The sequence below is a fragment of the Lacerta agilis genome, chromosome 6 (assembly GCF_009819535.1).
Source record: "Lacerta agilis isolate rLacAgi1 chromosome 6, rLacAgi1.pri, whole genome shotgun sequence".
NCBI classification, from domain to species: domain Eukaryota; kingdom Metazoa; phylum Chordata; class Lepidosauria; order Squamata; family Lacertidae; genus Lacerta; species Lacerta agilis.
In genome coordinates, this window is record NC_046317.1 from 59,159,903 (window position 1) to 59,178,157 (window position 18,255).

At 43.7% G+C, this 18,255-nt stretch overlaps 1 protein-coding gene across 1 annotated transcript; it reads left to right on the forward strand.

Moving 5' to 3' along the window:
* The first annotated feature begins 867 nt into the window (after nucleotides 1-867).
* On the forward strand, nucleotides 868-16,044 carry GUCA1B (guanylate cyclase activator 1B). The gene is made up of 4 exons (XM_033151026.1): nucleotides 868-1,081; nucleotides 8,600-8,749; nucleotides 14,124-14,238; nucleotides 15,298-16,044. Exons 1-4 carry the CDS (start codon nucleotides 878-880, stop codon nucleotides 15,417-15,419), a joined length of 591 nt encoding a protein of 196 aa, XP_033006917.1. The 5' UTR covers nucleotides 868-877; the 3' UTR covers nucleotides 15,420-16,044.
* Nucleotides 16,045-18,255: the final 2,211 nt, after the last annotated feature.

The window sequence follows — 18,255 nt, forward strand, 5'->3', positions numbered from 1 at the left end:
ACTCAGGCATATAGGCGATTTTATGGGAAAGGGGAGTCTTTTCTGTATCCAAAGACCTGTCAGGTATGATAATACTTTTAGCCCTGAAGTTCTACTAAGGAGCTCAAAGCAAAATGCTAATTTGTAAGAAGAATGCAAGGTGATTTGTTTTTTTCTTTCATTTAGTTGAGGGACTTACATACACTCGAAGAGGGATTTGCATACATTTGAAAATGACAATTGATTTTCAGAAGTGCATACCGGAGACAGTAGGATATACACTATAAATTTGCATCCACAGAAATGTTGGGTCCCTGTATAGATAATTGTGATTTACATTTAATCATTCTTTGTTGTTGTTTCATATGATTTGAGAGAAGCAACCCCATTCACCTGTATTTGTGCCGACAGCTGAGAACAGCTGCAATAGGTTCAATATGTTCCAAACGCAGAATCATTCAGAAAGGTGTTATAAATAGCTCTTAACAGGGGAGCTCAGGTCTTTAGACTGGCATCAGAGACCCCAGTGACCTTACTTGGGAAGCACTTCTAAATGAGACATTGCCCTGAGACCTCTGAAGGTCTCTGTGACGTGTATGGGGGATTCTCCTAATGTTCTTATCTTGTGCTGGATTAACTCAGGGGATCCACTCCCAGTTGCGCTTGTATGAGAATGACACTGGAAGGCTGAGTAGCGGCTGCACTGCAGACAGGTAAAATAAGAGGAAATATGATAAGGAGAAGCAGCCCAGCATAATTGTACAATATTCACCAAAGCAAGAAAAAGAAAACTCACATCGTAAGTTTTTTTTTTTTTTAAAGTTATTCAAGAAAGAAAATACCAAGCTGAAAGAGGAAGACGGGAAAAAATCCCACCTTTTCCCATTTCGTGAACAACATGGGACAACGCTTAACAAATGAGGAGGGGGAACAAGTTGAGATTGATGTGGCTGAACTGCAGGAATGGTATAAGAAGTTTGTGGTGGAATGTCCAAGCGGGACTCTTTTCATGCATGAATTCAAACGATTCTTCGGAGTACAGAATAACCAGGAGGCAGCGGAATACGTGGAGAACATGTTCAGAGCTTTTGATAAGAATGGGGTAAGCATTATTCCAGCATTTGCTGTTTTAAAAAGCTTTTGATTTAATTTAGATTTACATTTGAAAGAAGAAAAGTCACTCTCCATTCTTTTCTGAGGCAGCTTCCAGACAACCCGCTTATTGAACCATCTTCTGGATTTGTTTTCAGGGAGGTTAAACAATGTTGGATATTTACTGAGCATTCATTGCACCACACATGGGTTACTCCACACTCCCCATTTTGTTTGCCTGTCACTTTCCGGATGATTTTAGGAAGTGGATATGTTGCGCAAGACCTCCAAATCAACTTTAATTGCACGAGCTGAATTTTCTGGTATGTGATTGCATCCCACCCCAAAATTGCAACACTCTGCAAGCACCTTAAATGTGGGTTTTTCCTTTGGACTAGACCTTATTTGTTAAGTGTTATTTGTTCAGAGGAGTTACTGATGTGCTAAACTTGCAGGAGGTGGGTAATAATTTCCAGAACTTCACAGTGAGCTAACTAATAAAATCTAATTTTGTTCAAAATTCCCTCCAGCCCAACACCACCCCAAAATTGGGTTCTTTGACCCTTAGATTTATCTGTCAAATTGTAGGAACTTACATTTTACACTCTTGTCTAAAGACTTGTGAAATGTACATCAGATTCAAGACGTTAGTTGGTCTCTAAGGTGCTACTGGAAGGAATTTTTTTATTTTTTATTTTGTTTTGACTATGGCAGACCAACATGGCTACCTACTTGTAACCAGAAAAACAAAGCTGGGCATATCTAAAGGGGTTCTCTCAATTGTAGCCATTAATATAACTTTAATATTTTTATGATAATCATTTATCTGGATAGTGAAATAATTTTCTGATGAAACAGCCTGTTGTTACTGCACAGTGGAAGGAGAGTGGTTTTGGTGCACTGATTTATAGCAGCCACTGCAAGGTCACACTGACTATTGTTACATAAGATGGCACTTGACTATGTTCTAAACTATGTTCTAAGTGAGAGGAAGGAACTCTGCTGACTTAGTGGCCTTAGATCATAAAATCATAGAATTGTAGAGTTGGAAGGGACCCCATGGGTTATCTAGTCCAACCCCCTGCAATGCAGGAATATCAACATGCAGCCCCGCCCCCCCAATCCAATTTGAAATCATACTGGACCCTGCTTAGCTTTGTAGATCTGCTAATGGTTTTATTGCTGCACCACTAAGACAAGTCGCTTTGTAACTAACAAAGAATCGGTAGCCAGAACATCATTTTGTTGTTGACATTCCTGTAAATAACAGTGGAATGCCACATATGTATTATTGTTCAAGTACAGATCAAATATCGAAGATATTTTTTAGCCAACCTCCATACCTATCTTACACGCTTCTTGTAATTGTCATGGTAATTCATATCAGTTTAACTTCATGTTCCCTGTTCCAGGAAGAGAAGCACTATACAGTGGTACCTTGGTTTACAAACTTAATCCATTCCGGAAGTCCGTTCTTAAACCAAAGCGTTCTTAAACCAAGGCGTGCTTTCCCATAGCAACGGGGGACTCAATTTACAAATGGAACACACTCAACAGGAAGCGGAACATGTTCTGCTTCCAAGGCAAAGTTCACAAATCAAAACAGCTACTTCTGGGTTTGCAGTGTTCTTAATACAAGTTGCTCATAAAGTAAGCTGTTCTTAAACCAAAATACCATTATATAGACATAGAAGGAGTGCATTGTGTTGAACTGGACATATGAAAGATTCAGCTTGTATCCAAGTTGTGACTCAACACATTCTGAGAAGTTTCAACTTAGATGGGCTGAGTTGCAGTGTGGGAGTGAATTAAACTAATCACAAAACCAGCTCAATTAATTAAAAATGAGGTGTAGTCATCAACTAAGTTCTACTCAGGGTAGACTTGCTGAAATTAATAGGTCTAACTTAGCCATGTTCATTAATTTAAATGGGTCTACTTGCTGAGTAAAGCTTAGTGGGAGACCACACCCAACTCCAGTTAGTTCCAACAAATAATTATCACGTGCTTTGATGGCAAAGGAAATTTCCAGCAGGAAAGCACTAATTCAGGGCAACAGGCTACAAATGGATAACAAAGTTGAGAGGTAAATGTCCTTAGGAAGAATATTCTAGGATTTGCATTTTGTATGTTGGGTGGTTTTTAGTTTGACATTGTACAACAGCATATACTAAATGCAAGCTTTAACTACCAGTAATTCACAACAAGGGTAACAGCAGAGGGAAAGGGAAGATGCATATGCAGTTGGATAGCATAGATTGTTCTTGCTGGCATCCGTCCTTCTCAGGAAACAATGGAGTGTGCCTCCGGGGTGAAGTCAAACCACTGGAGAATCACAGCACCTGATGTGGCTGACAGAGACTGGTAATTCATAACTGCTGCCTCCTGCATTGTTTTTGCTATATTAGCAGCACCAAAGTGACCTCCCTGCAGCACAAGCCTGGGCAGTGTGTGTAGAGGTCCTGGGCTGCCCAGACAACAAGACTCCCACCTCTTGGCCTTGCTGATGTGCTCCAAAGGAAAGCAGAGCAATACGTTTGGCACCAGCTTGGCTGCAGGAGTTGCTCCTTAGTTGCCCCCAGTTCTCCAGAGATGATTTCGAGGGTGCACAAGGGCTGGAGGAGAGGAAGAAGAAGTTAAGACAATAAGAAGAGCCTGCTGGATCAGGCCAAAGGCCCATCTAGTCTAGAATCCTGTGAAAAAGTGCTCTACTCTTAAGAGTAGTAGAATTTGATCTGGTTGTTTCAGTGTTGGTATCAGCTCAAACTGGCTTGCCATGCAAGAGTTTCCATACAGTCTTCTGTATTAAGTGCTTCTGGGCCGGACGTGAGCCACTGGCTTGGGGAACAGAGGCAGAAAAATTCCCATAGGAATCAAGAAGAGCACAGAGCTGCACTTCCCAAAGCTGACAGCAATGAAAGCAGTGCATTCTATGTGAAGAAATGTGATGAAATGCACTTAGGGACTGCAGAGGAATTTATTGCTTGCACCCCTCTAGCTTAAGCCTTACCCATTAGACTGGGCTGGCAATCACTTTAAGCTTTGTAAAGAAACTTAAGGGTGTTAGTGGCCTATTTCTGCTATTTCTCATAGTAAATAGAAACTCCAGGGGTTTGGCAAAATCCCAACTGTCATACGTGTATGCTCCAATTTTGAGAACATTGTATGATTGACAGGACATCATGGTCTACTTAGCATAAGTATATGTTCAGCCCTGAGGTCAGTTCAGATATATCTTAATGGCAGGAAGATCAAGCCCAGCTAATTGAAGCTATAGTAGACCTATCACTGCATGGCTCACAATTAAGAAACTGGAAGAGCAAGCTCCTACAGCGCTTAAGAACTGGAAAAGCAAGCTTCTATAACTTTTCTTCTTGAGGGAAGTTGGCTTCAATCAGATTTGACCATATACAAATTTAAATAAAGATTGTGCTATACAGAGAGCTGAGTGGATGTAATGAAAAACTAAAACCAAAAGCTGTCTGAAGAGTAGTTATGGAAGGTGCTACACTGCCTACCCTACTTATTCTAATCCTTATCTTGTTGTTGTTGTTGTTGTTCAGTCGTTCAGTCGTGTCCGACTCTTCGTGACCCCATGGACCAGAGCACGCCAGGCACGCCTATCCTTCACTGCCTCTCGCAGTTTGGCCAAACTCATGTTAGTAGCTTCGAGAACACTGTCCAGTCATCTCATCCTCTGTCGTCCCCTTCTCCTTGTGCCCTCCATCTTTCCCAACATCAGGGTCTTTTCTAGGGAGTCTTCTCTTCTCATGAGGTGGCCAAAGTACTGGAGCCTCAACTTCAGGATCTGTCCTTCTAGTGAGCACTCAGGGCTGATTTCCTTGAGAATGGATAGGTTTGATCTTCTTGCAGTCCATGGGACTCTCAAGAGTCTCCTCCAGCACCATAATTCAAAAGCATCAATTCTTCGGCGATCAGCCTTCTTTATGGTCCAGCTCTCACTTCCGTACATTACTACTGGGAAAACCATAGCTTTAACTGTACGGACCTTTGTCGGCAAGGTGATGTCTTTGCTTTTTAAGATGCTGTCTAGGTTTGTCATTGCTTTTCTCCCAAGAAGCAGGCGTCTTCTAATTTCGTGACTGCTGTCACCATCTGCAGTGATCATGGAACCCAAGAAAGTGAAATCTCTCACTGCCTCCATTTCTTCCCCTCCTATTTGCCAGGAGGTGATGGGACCAGTGGCCATGATCTTAGTTTTTTTTTTATGTTGAGCTTCAATCCTTATCTTACAAAGCCTGATTCTGATTTCCTTCAGTCAGGATGCCAAAGACTGGCTTTGAGAAGGTGGATACTGTCCATTGTTCCTGTTCAGTATAGTTAAATGGTATGCAGGACAAGGATAGGAAAGCCAGACATAGAGATTGTAGGCACCTCCTATCTTTAGGAGTTTTATTACATATTCTTGACAAAATAATAGTGCATTAGTGGTGGATTCATTTTGATTCATCATTAGTTCTACAATATTTTCCCAATGCTTGGGGCCGGATTAAGGCAAACAAAAATGGAGGCTACATTTGAAGCTGACAAGCAGAGGGCCAATTAAGATTTAGAATAAGCAAAAATACATTTGTTTTCAAACTTCCAGTGCTCCTTTAAAACCAAAGAAAAATGCACTATATTCTGTATTTACATAGTGTCCTCCAATGGCAGAACATGTGGTTTTTAATATAGCATATGCAATCTGTGATTTCTATCTAACATATTAATACAAACAAATAATTGTATGAAGTGTTTCTAAAACCAGGACACGCGTCTTCTGTGACATGCTCCCAGGTGAGTCACATGACCTGCATCATAATCTTGCCCTGAAAAAACTGCTTTTTCAGGGCAAGAGAGATCAGCACTCAATCTTGCTTTAAAAAATGGGGTGCCCCTTTTTCTGGGTCACTCAGCATGTATGGCACAGTTGCCATCTGAATTAGCCAATTCAGTTGCTGTCTGAATGGAACCTTTGGTGGAGAAGATTCTTGAGAATAACTCTCCATTCATGTAGCCATTCAGGACAACTAATCCATGCAGACAGTTCATGTACTTGTCAATATAGAATATGGTGTCAGGTGTCTGGTACTCTTGAGTAGGGAGAGGGATGTGGAAACTGACATCAAAATAGGACCCAGAAAGTCACACATGGGAAGCAAAGTTGTGTATCAGCACCAGAAGAGGGTCAAGATAGTGAAGTCAAATCAGGAGTATCTAGATCAAGGAAACTTGGTGTCAATAGTACAGGGTCAAAAGTCAAGTAGATATGCTAAGTAAGGAAAGGAGAGTCAAAAGTGTAAACAGGGATTATATGCTTCATATAGGATTAGATAAACAAGGGAAACATGACCTCAGCACAGCCACACAGGAGCAATGAGGACAGAATGACAGTGACAATGTAGTATAGAAATGCTAAGTTTGTGTACCACACACTAAACTTTTAAAGCACATCCCTCACACCCTCACTCAAAGAAATCTAAGCATCGTAGTTAGTTAAGGGTTGCAAGGAATTTTCACTCTGTGAGAGAAAACTGTAATGCCCAGGATTCTTTAATGGAAAGAATGTGCTCAAATGTGCTTTTAAAGTATAGTTTTCACATAGCCCAAGTCCACATCTGTTGTTTCAAACATACAAAAGATGGTTGCACCATCTGGAATCGTTGCACACTTCCACAGAAACCACTAGTCTCTGCTTTGTTCTGAGATTAAAGGTCTAATCCTCAACTATTGTCAAAATTCAGATGTAATTAAAGTCACTTTTTAAGGGACGCGGGTGGCACTGTGGTCTAAATCACTGAGCCTAGGGCTTGCCAATTGGAAGGTCGGCAGTTTGAATCCCCATGACGGGGTGAGCTCCCGTTGTTCGGTCCCAGCTCCTGCCAACCTAGCAGTTCGAAAGCACTTCAAAGTGCAAGTAGATAAATAGGTACCACTCCAGCGGGAAGGTAAACGGTGTTTCCGTGTGCTGCTCTGGTTCACCAGAAGCGGCTTAGTCATGCTGGCCACATGACCCAGAAGCTGTCTGCGAACAAACGCCGGCTCCCTCGGCCTATAGGGAGAGATGAGCGCGCAATCCCAGAGTCATCCATGACTGGACCTACGGTAACGGTCAGGGGTCCTTTACCTTTACCTAAAGTCACTTTTTATTAGCTGAGTTTTGTGATAAGCATCTATTTTAAAAGATCTTCAAGTTATCCTTGTTAAAATCTAAAACTTAAATACTTAGACATTAGATCACCCATTGTAGGGTTACTGCCACACCCAAGGAACTCTTTAGACTAGATTATCCTGAAATAGGTTGTATCACAGGATCACTGGGAAGAGTAGAAAGTAGAAACTACTCTTTCAACTCCAAAGGTTCCCCCCCTTTTAAAGTAAGTTTTCAAACAATATATAGTCTTTAACAACAACAAAAACCATTAGGCAAGAATGAAGCTTGTGAGAGTGAAACATAGTGTTGTTTAGTTGTGACCCCATGGACCAGTGCACGCCAGGCACTCCTGTCTTCCACTGCCTCCCGCAGTTTGGTCAAACTCATGTTGGTAGCTTTGAGAACACTGTCCAACCATCTCATCCTCTGCCGTCCCCTTCTCCTTGTGCCCTCCATCTTTCCCAACACCAGGGTCTTTTCCAGGGAGTCTTCTCTTCTCAGTAGGAAACACAGTAGGGAGGCAATAAATATTGCCTTCTGTCAGCCATTAAATAGCTAACAAAGTATTTGTAGCCATGCTGATCGTTTGTAATATAGTACACACACACAAAGTAAGAAGACATCCTGATTCAAATGTGAATGATCTTTTACGTTACACCAGGGGTGGTGACCACAGATGCTTCTTTATGCACATAAGCTCTCTCTTGGAGACCTTTACAAATAACTCAAGTAAAGCCTACTGCTACAGCCTGCATTTAATGTAGTGAAGGGTTCCAGCTTTCTCCCTCTATCCTAAGACTGAAAACAAGCCAGAAGATAACATATGCTAGACACAATAATAAGACCTGGTGTGTGGATAAATGTGTGCATGTAGACACACGGTACCAAGCATAAAGAAGTGTGCTTGATAACTTCATTTGATAACACAAGGTAGTGTGCTTGATAACATAAGCTGTATTTCTGTTACAAAACGTTTGGCAGCTGCTGCCTCCAGAAATGGAGATGGGATGTGGCCTCAGGAAGGACTTTGCCACGAAGACTTCTTGCAATTAGGATTCAAGGTGCACAAATGCTTCCTGGGACAAAGCACTAAGTGAGGAATGGATTCCTTTTGGAAATATAGAAACCTGACGTAAGGCACAACTGGTTGGTAATGATCATCTAAGAGATTTTAAGATTAGCAGAAAACAAAAGTAGATAGCACATGAGTAAATATCATAATCACTACTTTATATTTCATCAGGGAATTGAAATTATGGCATGCAGCCATCGTTCTAACTCCATTTCCATTAGTTTCAGATCTTTTTGACAAGTTTGCTCTACATTTTGCTTCACTCTTTCCAAATTAACCCCTGCATGTTTTTTAATCCACAGGACAACACCATTGATTTCCTAGAATATGTGGCTGCTCTGAATCTTGTTTTACGAGGGAAGTTGGAACACAAACTGAGGTGGACGTTCAAAATATACGATAAGGATGGCAACGGCTGCATAGACAAACCTGAGCTCTTAGAAATAGTTGAGGTGAGTAGGAATTTAGTATTTGCTGCCAGACACTCTGTCTGATTTCATAACTCGAGTTTGGAAGCTTCTGTAAACCCAGTCCTGCTTGAAGAAGTGCTGCAGGGTTTCTCAAAAATGGGACATTTCAGCCTTCTATAGAGATATGGGAAACCTAGTTTTCGGCAGTGCCATCAGGGCTGGCACGTCCATTAAGGCGAACTAGGCGATTGCCTAGGGCGCCAAAATGGAGGGGGCGCTGGCCAGGCTTGGGCGGGGGGGCGGGCTAGCAGCAGCTTCTCCGCTGTAGCAGAGAGGTGCTGCTTGCCCCCTACACCACCCCCCGGCTCCCGCTAAAGCAGGCTTTGGCAGGGGCAGGGGGCGGGATGGGCGAGCAGCAGATTCTCCGCTACAGCGGAGAAACTGCCACTTGCCTCTCCACCACCCCCACCTCCCGCTAAAGCAGGCTTTGGCGGGGGGCGCCAGAAGGTGGTCTCGTCGCCTAGGACGCAAGAAGCCCTAGCACCGGTCCTGAGTGCCATGACACTAGATCTGGTGCTGTGAGTGAGAGACCTATGATGTTGATCACTCACCTTCCCTCTTAAATTGTTTCATTTATTTGTAGCATTTTTATAACGTATCTTTTTTTTTTTACAATACATAAGACAAGACAAAACAATTTAAATGCAACCTAGGACATAAAATCATAAAAACAAAAAGTACATATAAAGAAATACCCTCAAAGTTAACACACAGATTGAAAAATGGGCACCATAATCCAAATCCCATTTAGCTAGGAGGGGGGTATCCCTTCACCTGATTCTGCCAGTCTTTGCCTACAGCAGTGGTTTTCAACCAGTGTGCCGTGGCACCCTGGGGTGCCTTGAAGGATGGTCAGCGGTGCCGTGGGCAACACTGGCCTCTGCCCCTCTTTCTTTCTTTCCCTCCCTCCTCTGATGCCCTCTCACGTCTCTGCCTCCCAAAGGCTTGCACAGCTGTTGGTTGCAGCAGCCCTGGCTACAAACTCTGCAAGCGAATGGTGCCTCTGGGGCTGGCCATGGGGTGCTGGTTACCAGAAGCTGAGGCGTCCTCAGAGTAAGCAAGCAAGTGGGCATGGACAGACTAGTGGGAGGCTGGGCAGATAAGCGCTGCTCTGGCCTTTCTTGTGCTTGCTGTGTGCAAGGCCTGCCTGGGAAATGAGTGCCCACTGCTGCCTCCCAATGTAAGGTGCTGGCCTCATGTTCACTTTTGGCTATTCTCCATTGGCCCACTAAGGCTGGGGGTATCCTCTTCCCAGGCCTCTCTTTGGAGCAGGGGTGGAAGGAATCTTAGAGATCAGGGGCGGCAGCAGTAGCTGCCCGGAGGACTCCCAAGGAGAGCCATCATACAATCACCCAAAGCAACTTGCCTGCCTCCTCCCATCATGGGAGTATCAGGGCTGCAGATGCCTCAATGACCCCATCACACCATTAAGCTGCAGTAGGAGCACCCAGGGTATGAATTTCAGCCTGGCCCAGGCTACATAAATTATTTTAAATACCTGGGTGAACAAAACGATCCTCCTCTTGTGCCCCAAAGCCCACAAAGATGGTGCCAGAAAGGCTCCCTGGAAAAACTATAGAGCTAGGGTACCACAACCGAAAAGGCCCTCACTGGAGGAGCAAAGCCTCCAATGAAAATGTTAAGCTTTTGAGAAGATACACACGGGAGAATGTGGTAGTTTGGACAACCCCATTTAGGGCTTTAAGGTTAAAACTGGCACTTTAACTGGAGCTGGACCTGGAAACGGACTGGGATTTTGAAATCTGTTTTTTTTTAATGGTGCCTTTGTTCTGCTCTGTTCACTTTCACTGAGGTTTCCCAAATGATGTTATTGACAGTAAAGAGTAAAAATCTTAACTTTTTTGCCTATCATGTGAATATGCACATGCCATGCTTTCTTAACTTTATGTGCATGGCCAGAAAGAGTAGTGACAAGGAATGGGCTTCAATATCAAGGAAAGGATCCAGCTTCTTCTAAATTATGAAAGAGTGACAAGTTGGGTGTGATGCAGTGGCCTTCCTATAATACTTCTGATCATGATGAAAGTACAGTGGTACTTTGGTTTACAACCATAATCCATTCCAGAGGTCCGATTGTAAACCAAAACAGGTTGTAACCCAGGGGCCAATGGGGCCTCCCCCCAAAAAAATGGTTGTAATAAAAAAATGGGTTCTAAACAAAAAAAAAAGGGACACGCACTTCCAGGTTTGACGTGGTTGTAATCCAAAATGGTTGCAAACCAAGGTATTCAAACTGTATTTGAACAAGGTGGCAACACAATCTTGAGAGATAGCAGTAGATTCCAGACAGTCTGAAGGAACAGAGTGTGGGAGATGGTAATGGGTTTCCATTCACAAGTGGGAAGAGTGCTGTTGTGCTCAGATCCTGCTTGTGGGCTTCCCATAGGCATCTGGTTGACCACGGTGAGAACAGGATGCTGGACTAGATGGGCCATTGGCCTGATTCAGCACTCTCTTATGTTCACAGTGAACAAGTAAAGGTCCCTGGAGATTAGAACAGTGTCAATCCAAATGGAGAAAATGCAGCTAGGTTGCTCTTTTTCTTGTAATATACAGAGCCGTCTCATTCATAGGGGCAGGTGGCGCGGTGCACCAGGGCGCCAGGCCCCCCAGGGGCGCCCCCGCGAGCCCGCCGGCATACCGGGCGCCCCCTCCCCAACCTGCCCCCGCCCCTATGGGGCGGGGGATGAGGGGCCTGGCACTGCAAGCCGGCCACCCTCCGGAGCCCCAGCTGGAGCGCTGGGAAGGGCGCGCAAAGCCCCGCGCTGCTCCAGCGCCACGTCCATCATCCCCCGAGGGGCGGCCAGCGCGGGAGGGAGGTGGACGAGTGGGGGGTGAGGGGCGTGGCGCTGCAAGCCGGCCACCCTCCGGAGCCCCAGCTGGAGTGCTGGGAAGGGCGCGCAAAGCTCCGCGCTGCTCCAGCGCCACGCCCCTCATCCCCCGCTCGCCCGCCTCCCTCCCGCGCTGGCCGCCCCTCGGGGGATGATGGACGTGGCGCTGGAGCAGCGCGGGGCTTTGCGCGCCCTTCCCAGCACTCCAGCTGGGGCTCCGGAGGGTGGCCGGCTTGCAGCGCCACGCCCCCATCCCCCGCTCGCCCACCCCCCCTCCCGAGGGGCGGCCAGCGCGGGAGGGAGGTGGGCGGAGAGGCGGCCCACCGGGGGCGCCGAGGGATCGTTGCGCCAGGGCGCATGATCCCTTTGAGACGGCCCTGGTAATATATACCAGAAAAGAAAAACAATGCTATGTGATCTGAGGAGCTCTTTTTATACACACGGCATACATAACATAACATACATAACAAAGAGCGAACAGTGTAAAGGAGTGGTTGGAAATTTATTGGAAAGATTTCTTGCTTCAGCTAGTATTAAAAGATGTAAGACAAATCAGGACTAAGCCATTGCACTTATCACACCAGCCATTCTTTCTTTCCTGTTTCCAAGACCAACTGCATCCAGTAGTTAATTGCTTCAAGTAAAACAAAGCCATAATTCCTTTGGTGAGTCATAAGCATCAGGAAGATAAGCAGCCAATGACCTGTGCCAACAAAGAGGTCTGCTTTAGGCAGATTCACAGTCCCAGTTTTAAGGTCGGCAGAGAATTGGCCATAGCTGGGTCATGCCCTGGCTAATCCACTGTCTAGTGAGATGCCTGGCCCTTGTTGAAAGATTTAAAGAAAACCAAGGAGGGGAGAAGAGAATTCTAATTCTTAAGCCTGAAGGGAAAAGAGAGGCCATGACTCAGAATCCCCAAAAGTGCAAAAAACACAAACCCTTCAGAATGTAGAATCATGAAGTTTGAAGGACTTAAGGCTTAAGACGGCCCTGCACCCAACCTTGGCTGTAAAAACCACTAACAAAGAAGAACCCAGCACTTTCTAAGACAGTTTGTCCCACTTTTGAACAACATATGATGTTTAGTCTAAATCCCTTATTTAAATTTGAACCTGCTCATACTCTCTGGAGCAAGAGAGTACAAATTTGCTCTATCATCTGTGCAATAGCCCTTCAAATATTTGATGACGATCATCATAAAGCCTCTTAATCATCTCTTTCATGGGCTAAACATACCTAACCCCTTCAACCTTTCCTTTTAGTTTTTGTTCCCCAAGCTCCTCACTATCTTGACTGACCTCTTTGTCACATGACACATTCCATTTCTATTTTATACAGAAGTTATATTTTCACTTACATTTTAATGGAACTGCTATCCTAAGCACAAGGCTAAGAAAAAGTAGTGTTCAAAAAGAGAATATGTGGTTTAGAGGAGGATGGATGATTACAGAGTGGGAAGCGACCAAAGGCCATTGAGCTTAGTCCTTAATCACACAACAGCTCCATCAATTTGTCATGTTTGCAAAGAACAATCTGCACACCACATTAAAGTACTGTACTGCTTAAATTAAGTTGTGGTTTAATGTGAATGAGCAGCATGCTGGTGTACCATAACACTACTCCCCTCTGCTCCTTTCTTCCGTGTGCTGGGGAAGAAGAAAAACAGAGACTGGCTTGCTGTTGTGCGTGAACCAGCACTCATAGTTTGTTTCTTTCTTAACATACCATGATGGTAAGCCTAAAACAAGCCATAGCTTTCCATTGCAGCCGGTTGGGAGAAAAACAAATCATGAGCATTGGTTTGCACATAATGGCAAGCAAGTCTTTGGTTTGTTTCCTTCCTAGTGCAATGAATAAAGGAGCTCAGGAACAGCATTGCAATGCATTTTGTTTAGATCATAGTTTAGACCAGCATGGACCAAATGGTGTACATTACATGTGATTGCATGTCATAATAGCCTAATGGTCTTTTTTAAAAAAAGACCTGGAAAAGTCATTTTGGGAAGGGCACCTATGGACAGAGAAGGGGGAAATCCTTAACCTCTCTCCCTGCCCACTCCCTTCCTTCTACAAATAGTACCTCCCAGCTGTTTTTTTCTGTTCAGAGCATCCTGGGTGCATGTTTCCTTGTGCAACCAACAGGAGAAAGCAAGGTACACTGCACTGAAGTCCCAGCAAAGCAGACAGGGAAACTTTACATGCTAATCCTCAAGGTGGTTCTGACTCAGTGACCATGAACAAAACTTACCTAAAGGAAATTCAGGAGGTGGAGGTGTATGTTCAACCCACCTGACATGCTGCCTCTTGCTGTGTCATTTTCTGATGTCTCAGATCCTGACATGCACAGATTATATCCCCAGATTACAAATGTGAGCAAAATATTCATTAGATTTTTCTGCATCTCTGTCTCAGAGGCTTAAATTGCTTTCTTTTCTGGTCTTCTCTTACCAGCAAGTGCTTGTTTGTTTGTTTTTAAAAACCATGGTTGTTTTTCTGTCTTCCAGTCTATTTACAGGCTTAAGCAAGTATGCCAGCCTGATGAAGATCGAGGGGCACCTCGTCTTACTCCAGAAGAAGTTGTGGACAGGATATTTCAGTTAGTGGATGAGAATGGAGATGGTAAGAAATTTACACCTTGGGTGATATTTTTGTCTGGATCTGTTATACTTATGCCATTCCAATGATTAATGGTTACACCAAAACTCATTGGAAGGAGCATTGTATGCATTTTAGTACAGCCCAAGTAAACTCATTTAAAATGTAAGGGCATTGGGTAGCTCATTTGGTAGAGCATGAGGCTTTTGATCTCAGGGTTGTGTGTTCAAGTCTCATGTTGGGCAAAATATTCCTACATTCCAGGGGCTGGACTAGATGACCCTCATGGTTCCTTCCAACTCTACAGTTTTATGATTTTATTATTTTCTGGATCAGGGTTGGGGATCCTGTGGCCCTCCAGACATTGCTTGACTACAACTCCTATCATCTCTGCCCCTTGACCATGCTGGCTAAGACTGATCTTCTTTTGATTGTTGGAGCTGGGAGTCCAACAATATCCAAAGTGCCACAGATTCCTCCCCCCCCCAACCTTGGTCTACATAAAAGCTTCTACATTTTTGAACCTTTACTCAGATTTTCTGTGGACCATCATATCCAATCATTGCTGGTGCTGAGCCAAATCTGAATGTTTGATTTGCACCTGAGCAGCTTCTCTTGGCTTTCCCTTTTTAGACTTGCTCAGGCACTTCATGACTCCCTTGAAAATGTTTGAAGAGCATGTGGGGTGGAGTGTGTGGGGGGGAACACAGCAAATAATGTATCTGAAAGTGAAACTCTCTTAAGGAGATTCTGGCTGACTTACAGTAAATGCTCTCAACACTCATAGTCCTCGTTGGTAAGAATCTGAAGCGACTGTATTGGAACATTCTGATAACTTGTTTTCCTACACTGAATAAGTGCAGAAGCACCATTTGGGACCCACTAGCATGAGGATACCCATTCCCTTCTCTCCCCACAACGAAAATGGCAGGTGGTAGGTGGCAGGAGACTCTCTGATAGCACATGTTGGCAAAGAGGTGTAGTGATCCAAGTGCTGGCATGCAGATCTACAGAATAGGTAGGTCTTGCTTCCTTTGTTTACCTCCATCTTTGATAAATGTCTCTCTTGCATTGATTCTTTAGGGCAGCTTTCTCTGGATGAATTCATTGACGGGGCCCGGAAGGACAAGTGGGTGATGAAGATGCTACAAATGGATGTGAACCCAGGAGGATGGATTGCTGAGCAGAGGAGGAAATCTCTGTGACCGGGAGGATGTGATGTGGGGCAGCGGCTGGTTGAGTGTGTTGCATTTCCAGTTGTAACCAAACGGAGAGTGCTTCCTTTCATTCTAGAATCATTTGCATAACCAAAAGCATTATCCAGCAACTCCGTGAAGCACGTGTATTGAAAGTACCACAGGGTACTAACCTATGTGAGCCATGGCTGGCCAGTCATGCTAGGAAATAACCATATGCATAAATATTGTCCTGTTTGCTGGTTCAGGTATCAAAAGGGACTGACTTAGAAGAGTCTCAAAAGTGAACACTGATTGTCATTTGATGCTCAGGTGCACAAAGGGACTGATTAGTGAGTCACAATGCTTTCTTTGTAGGTGTATGTCTGCTATTTTATGTCTGAGGAGAAAGAGATGAACTGGCTGGAACAAAGGAAGTTCTTTGGTAACAGATTTTGAGAATATGGCTGGTTAGTCTGTTCTGATTCTGAGTTTGTGTGTTCCAAGGGTTTTACTTGATGTTAATATTCTGCTGCTAACCTAAACCATTTGGAGGCTGTTTCATCGCAAGTGAGATGTTCCAGCTTTTTGTAACATTGCAAACGCACAGCCAAGCATATATGGAATTGGAAACAGGAAAAGAACCTATTTACTATATGCATTGCAATGAGACTGCGAGGAGTGCAGGTTCTTACTAGACCAAGTGCAGAATATTATGAATACTGGACTTGTTGCATCATACACCTATTGTGTTCTGAGTCTATTTCCCTCTGTCAACTCGCTGATTGTCTTAGGGCAGATTCCTCTACATGGTAGATCCTTCTTTGAAACCCATTTCTAGGCATTTTAGTGTCATTGAGGAAACTTTGGTCTGGTTAAGATGATCCTCCAGACTATGGTTTGAAAAATCAGAAACGTGACATAATTTACAGATACAGTAGCTGTCTCCCTCTTCCATTTTCTTCCCACTCCTTTCCAAGCCTATGGTCTCAAGGCATAGTTTGCAGGCAAGTATTACCCTTAGTTTGCCTTCTTTTGGACATCACGACAAACTATGGTTAGTGGAAACCTGATAATGGAGTGGCTCAGTGTGCATCAATGGATGTGAGAGGGGGAAGAGAAAGTGCAAGAACACTTGGTACCTTCCCAAACTTCCAAACCATGGTTTGGAGTACTAGATCATGATGTCTGCCCAGGCCTGAATTTGAGAATGGTGGCAGGGCAGCATGTTCTGGTGAGAAATGATGCTAATTTTGAAATAAGCAGTGCAGATTTGTCACATTTGCACTAAACATTTGCAGATGAATTAGTGAACAAATAAGGTGAGGCTCCATTTGCTGAGCCTATTGCACATTGTGAATACTAGGTATAAGTGCTCATTAGCAAATAGGTGACATTGTATTATATTTATTAAAATCCTCCATATACAGGAGAACTCATTTTTTTTTGGAGTGGCCTGTATTACATTCAAGCTTTCCAGAGACTACAAGCCATGATCAGTGCCAGGTTTAGTGGGGCACTTGGCACTGCACAGGTGCCCTTCTTGCCTTCATAACCTGCAGGCACAGCAACAGAAGAAGCTGGTCCAGCCAGCAAGCGATGCTATATTGGAGCCCCAGAGACACTGAGGGGGGTTAAAATGACAGGAGCCACCCACAGCCATGCGGGAGCCAGTGCTGAGAGGACCACCAGGCCTGAGTGGCCAAATCAGAATTGGGGTTGCTGACAGGGTGCATGGTGCTTCCTCAGTGAGGGCTCAGGCCCTTAGCAATGGCCTGGTGGTGTTGAGCCCAGTCATTGGACGGTATAGCAATAGCATGGAATGGTCTGGCCCAATGCACACAACAGACCCATCGTACTCATGATCACTCAATAGCCCCATTTTCACATAACTGTTTGGCTACACATTCAATTTGTAAAGCATGTGGAAACACCAGAAATAAATTCATATAGGCAATATTTTTGATTATGTAATTATGGGGGGGTGTCTGTTACATTTATCAGAGATATCATATTCTGGTAGAATTGTGTAATACAATAAGAAGACCCAAATGCTAAACTAAACCAGCCAAAGAATAATTTTCTCACCTCACCTTGAATGTATTATATTTGCCATTTTCTTATTCTTCAGACTCATAAGACAAAATCCGCTCTGTACAAGGTTGGAATAATATGTATATATATTTCTGTGGCCTTTTGTTATAAACCCTTTGCTTCTCTTTAGTGTTTGAGTTTTACATACTTGGTTTGCTTTCTTACATTTAGGGGCATTGGGTTGGTACATGGGTGGGTGAAATAAAACCAGTGTTTTCAGCAATCCAGTACAAGTGTGATTGACATGTCTCTACATTCTAATAAGCTTGCCTCTACTATCATTTAGGGGCATTTTATTTTATGAAAAGTGTCACTAAAGGTGTTATACATAATAACACCTTTAGTGACACTTTTCATAAAAGATATGTTTTCTTTGATAGTAGAGGCAAGCTTAACTTTCTTCATCTTCATTCACTTGCAACCAAACAAACTTTTTCAAATATGGGATTTTTGCAATGGCATTTTGTTTGTTTGTTTGTTTGTTTGTTTGTTTGTTTGTTACATACAACTTCTATACTGCTTCAGTGTAGGGTGGGACCCTCAAAGTGATTTACACAAATGATAAAACAATATAACTATCACTAAAGATTTACAAGCATTAATTAAAACATAAAGTTAAAACCACAATAGAGTAGACTAAAATAAAACACATGCAAACTCTCTGAACAACTGGGTAGGTTTGTTTAAATAAGAATGTCCACAGCAGGCACCAAAAAGGATACAGTCGTACCTTGGATCCCCAATGCCTTGGCTTTCGAACAAATCGGCTCCC

Bases quoted from the DNA above. Each gene is read 5' to 3' on its own strand.
- GUCA1B (XM_033151026.1), top strand. From the start codon at position 878: ATGGGACAACGCTTAACAAATGAGGAGGGGGAACAAGTTGAGATTGAT. The intron at 1,082-8,599 runs GTAAGCATTATT...TTTAATCCACAG, and splicing joins GAGCTTTTGATAAGAATGGG to GACAACACCATTGATTTCCT. The intron at 8,750-14,123 runs GTGAGTAGGAAT...TCTGTCTTCCAG, and splicing joins AGCTCTTAGAAATAGTTGAG to TCTATTTACAGGCTTAAGCA.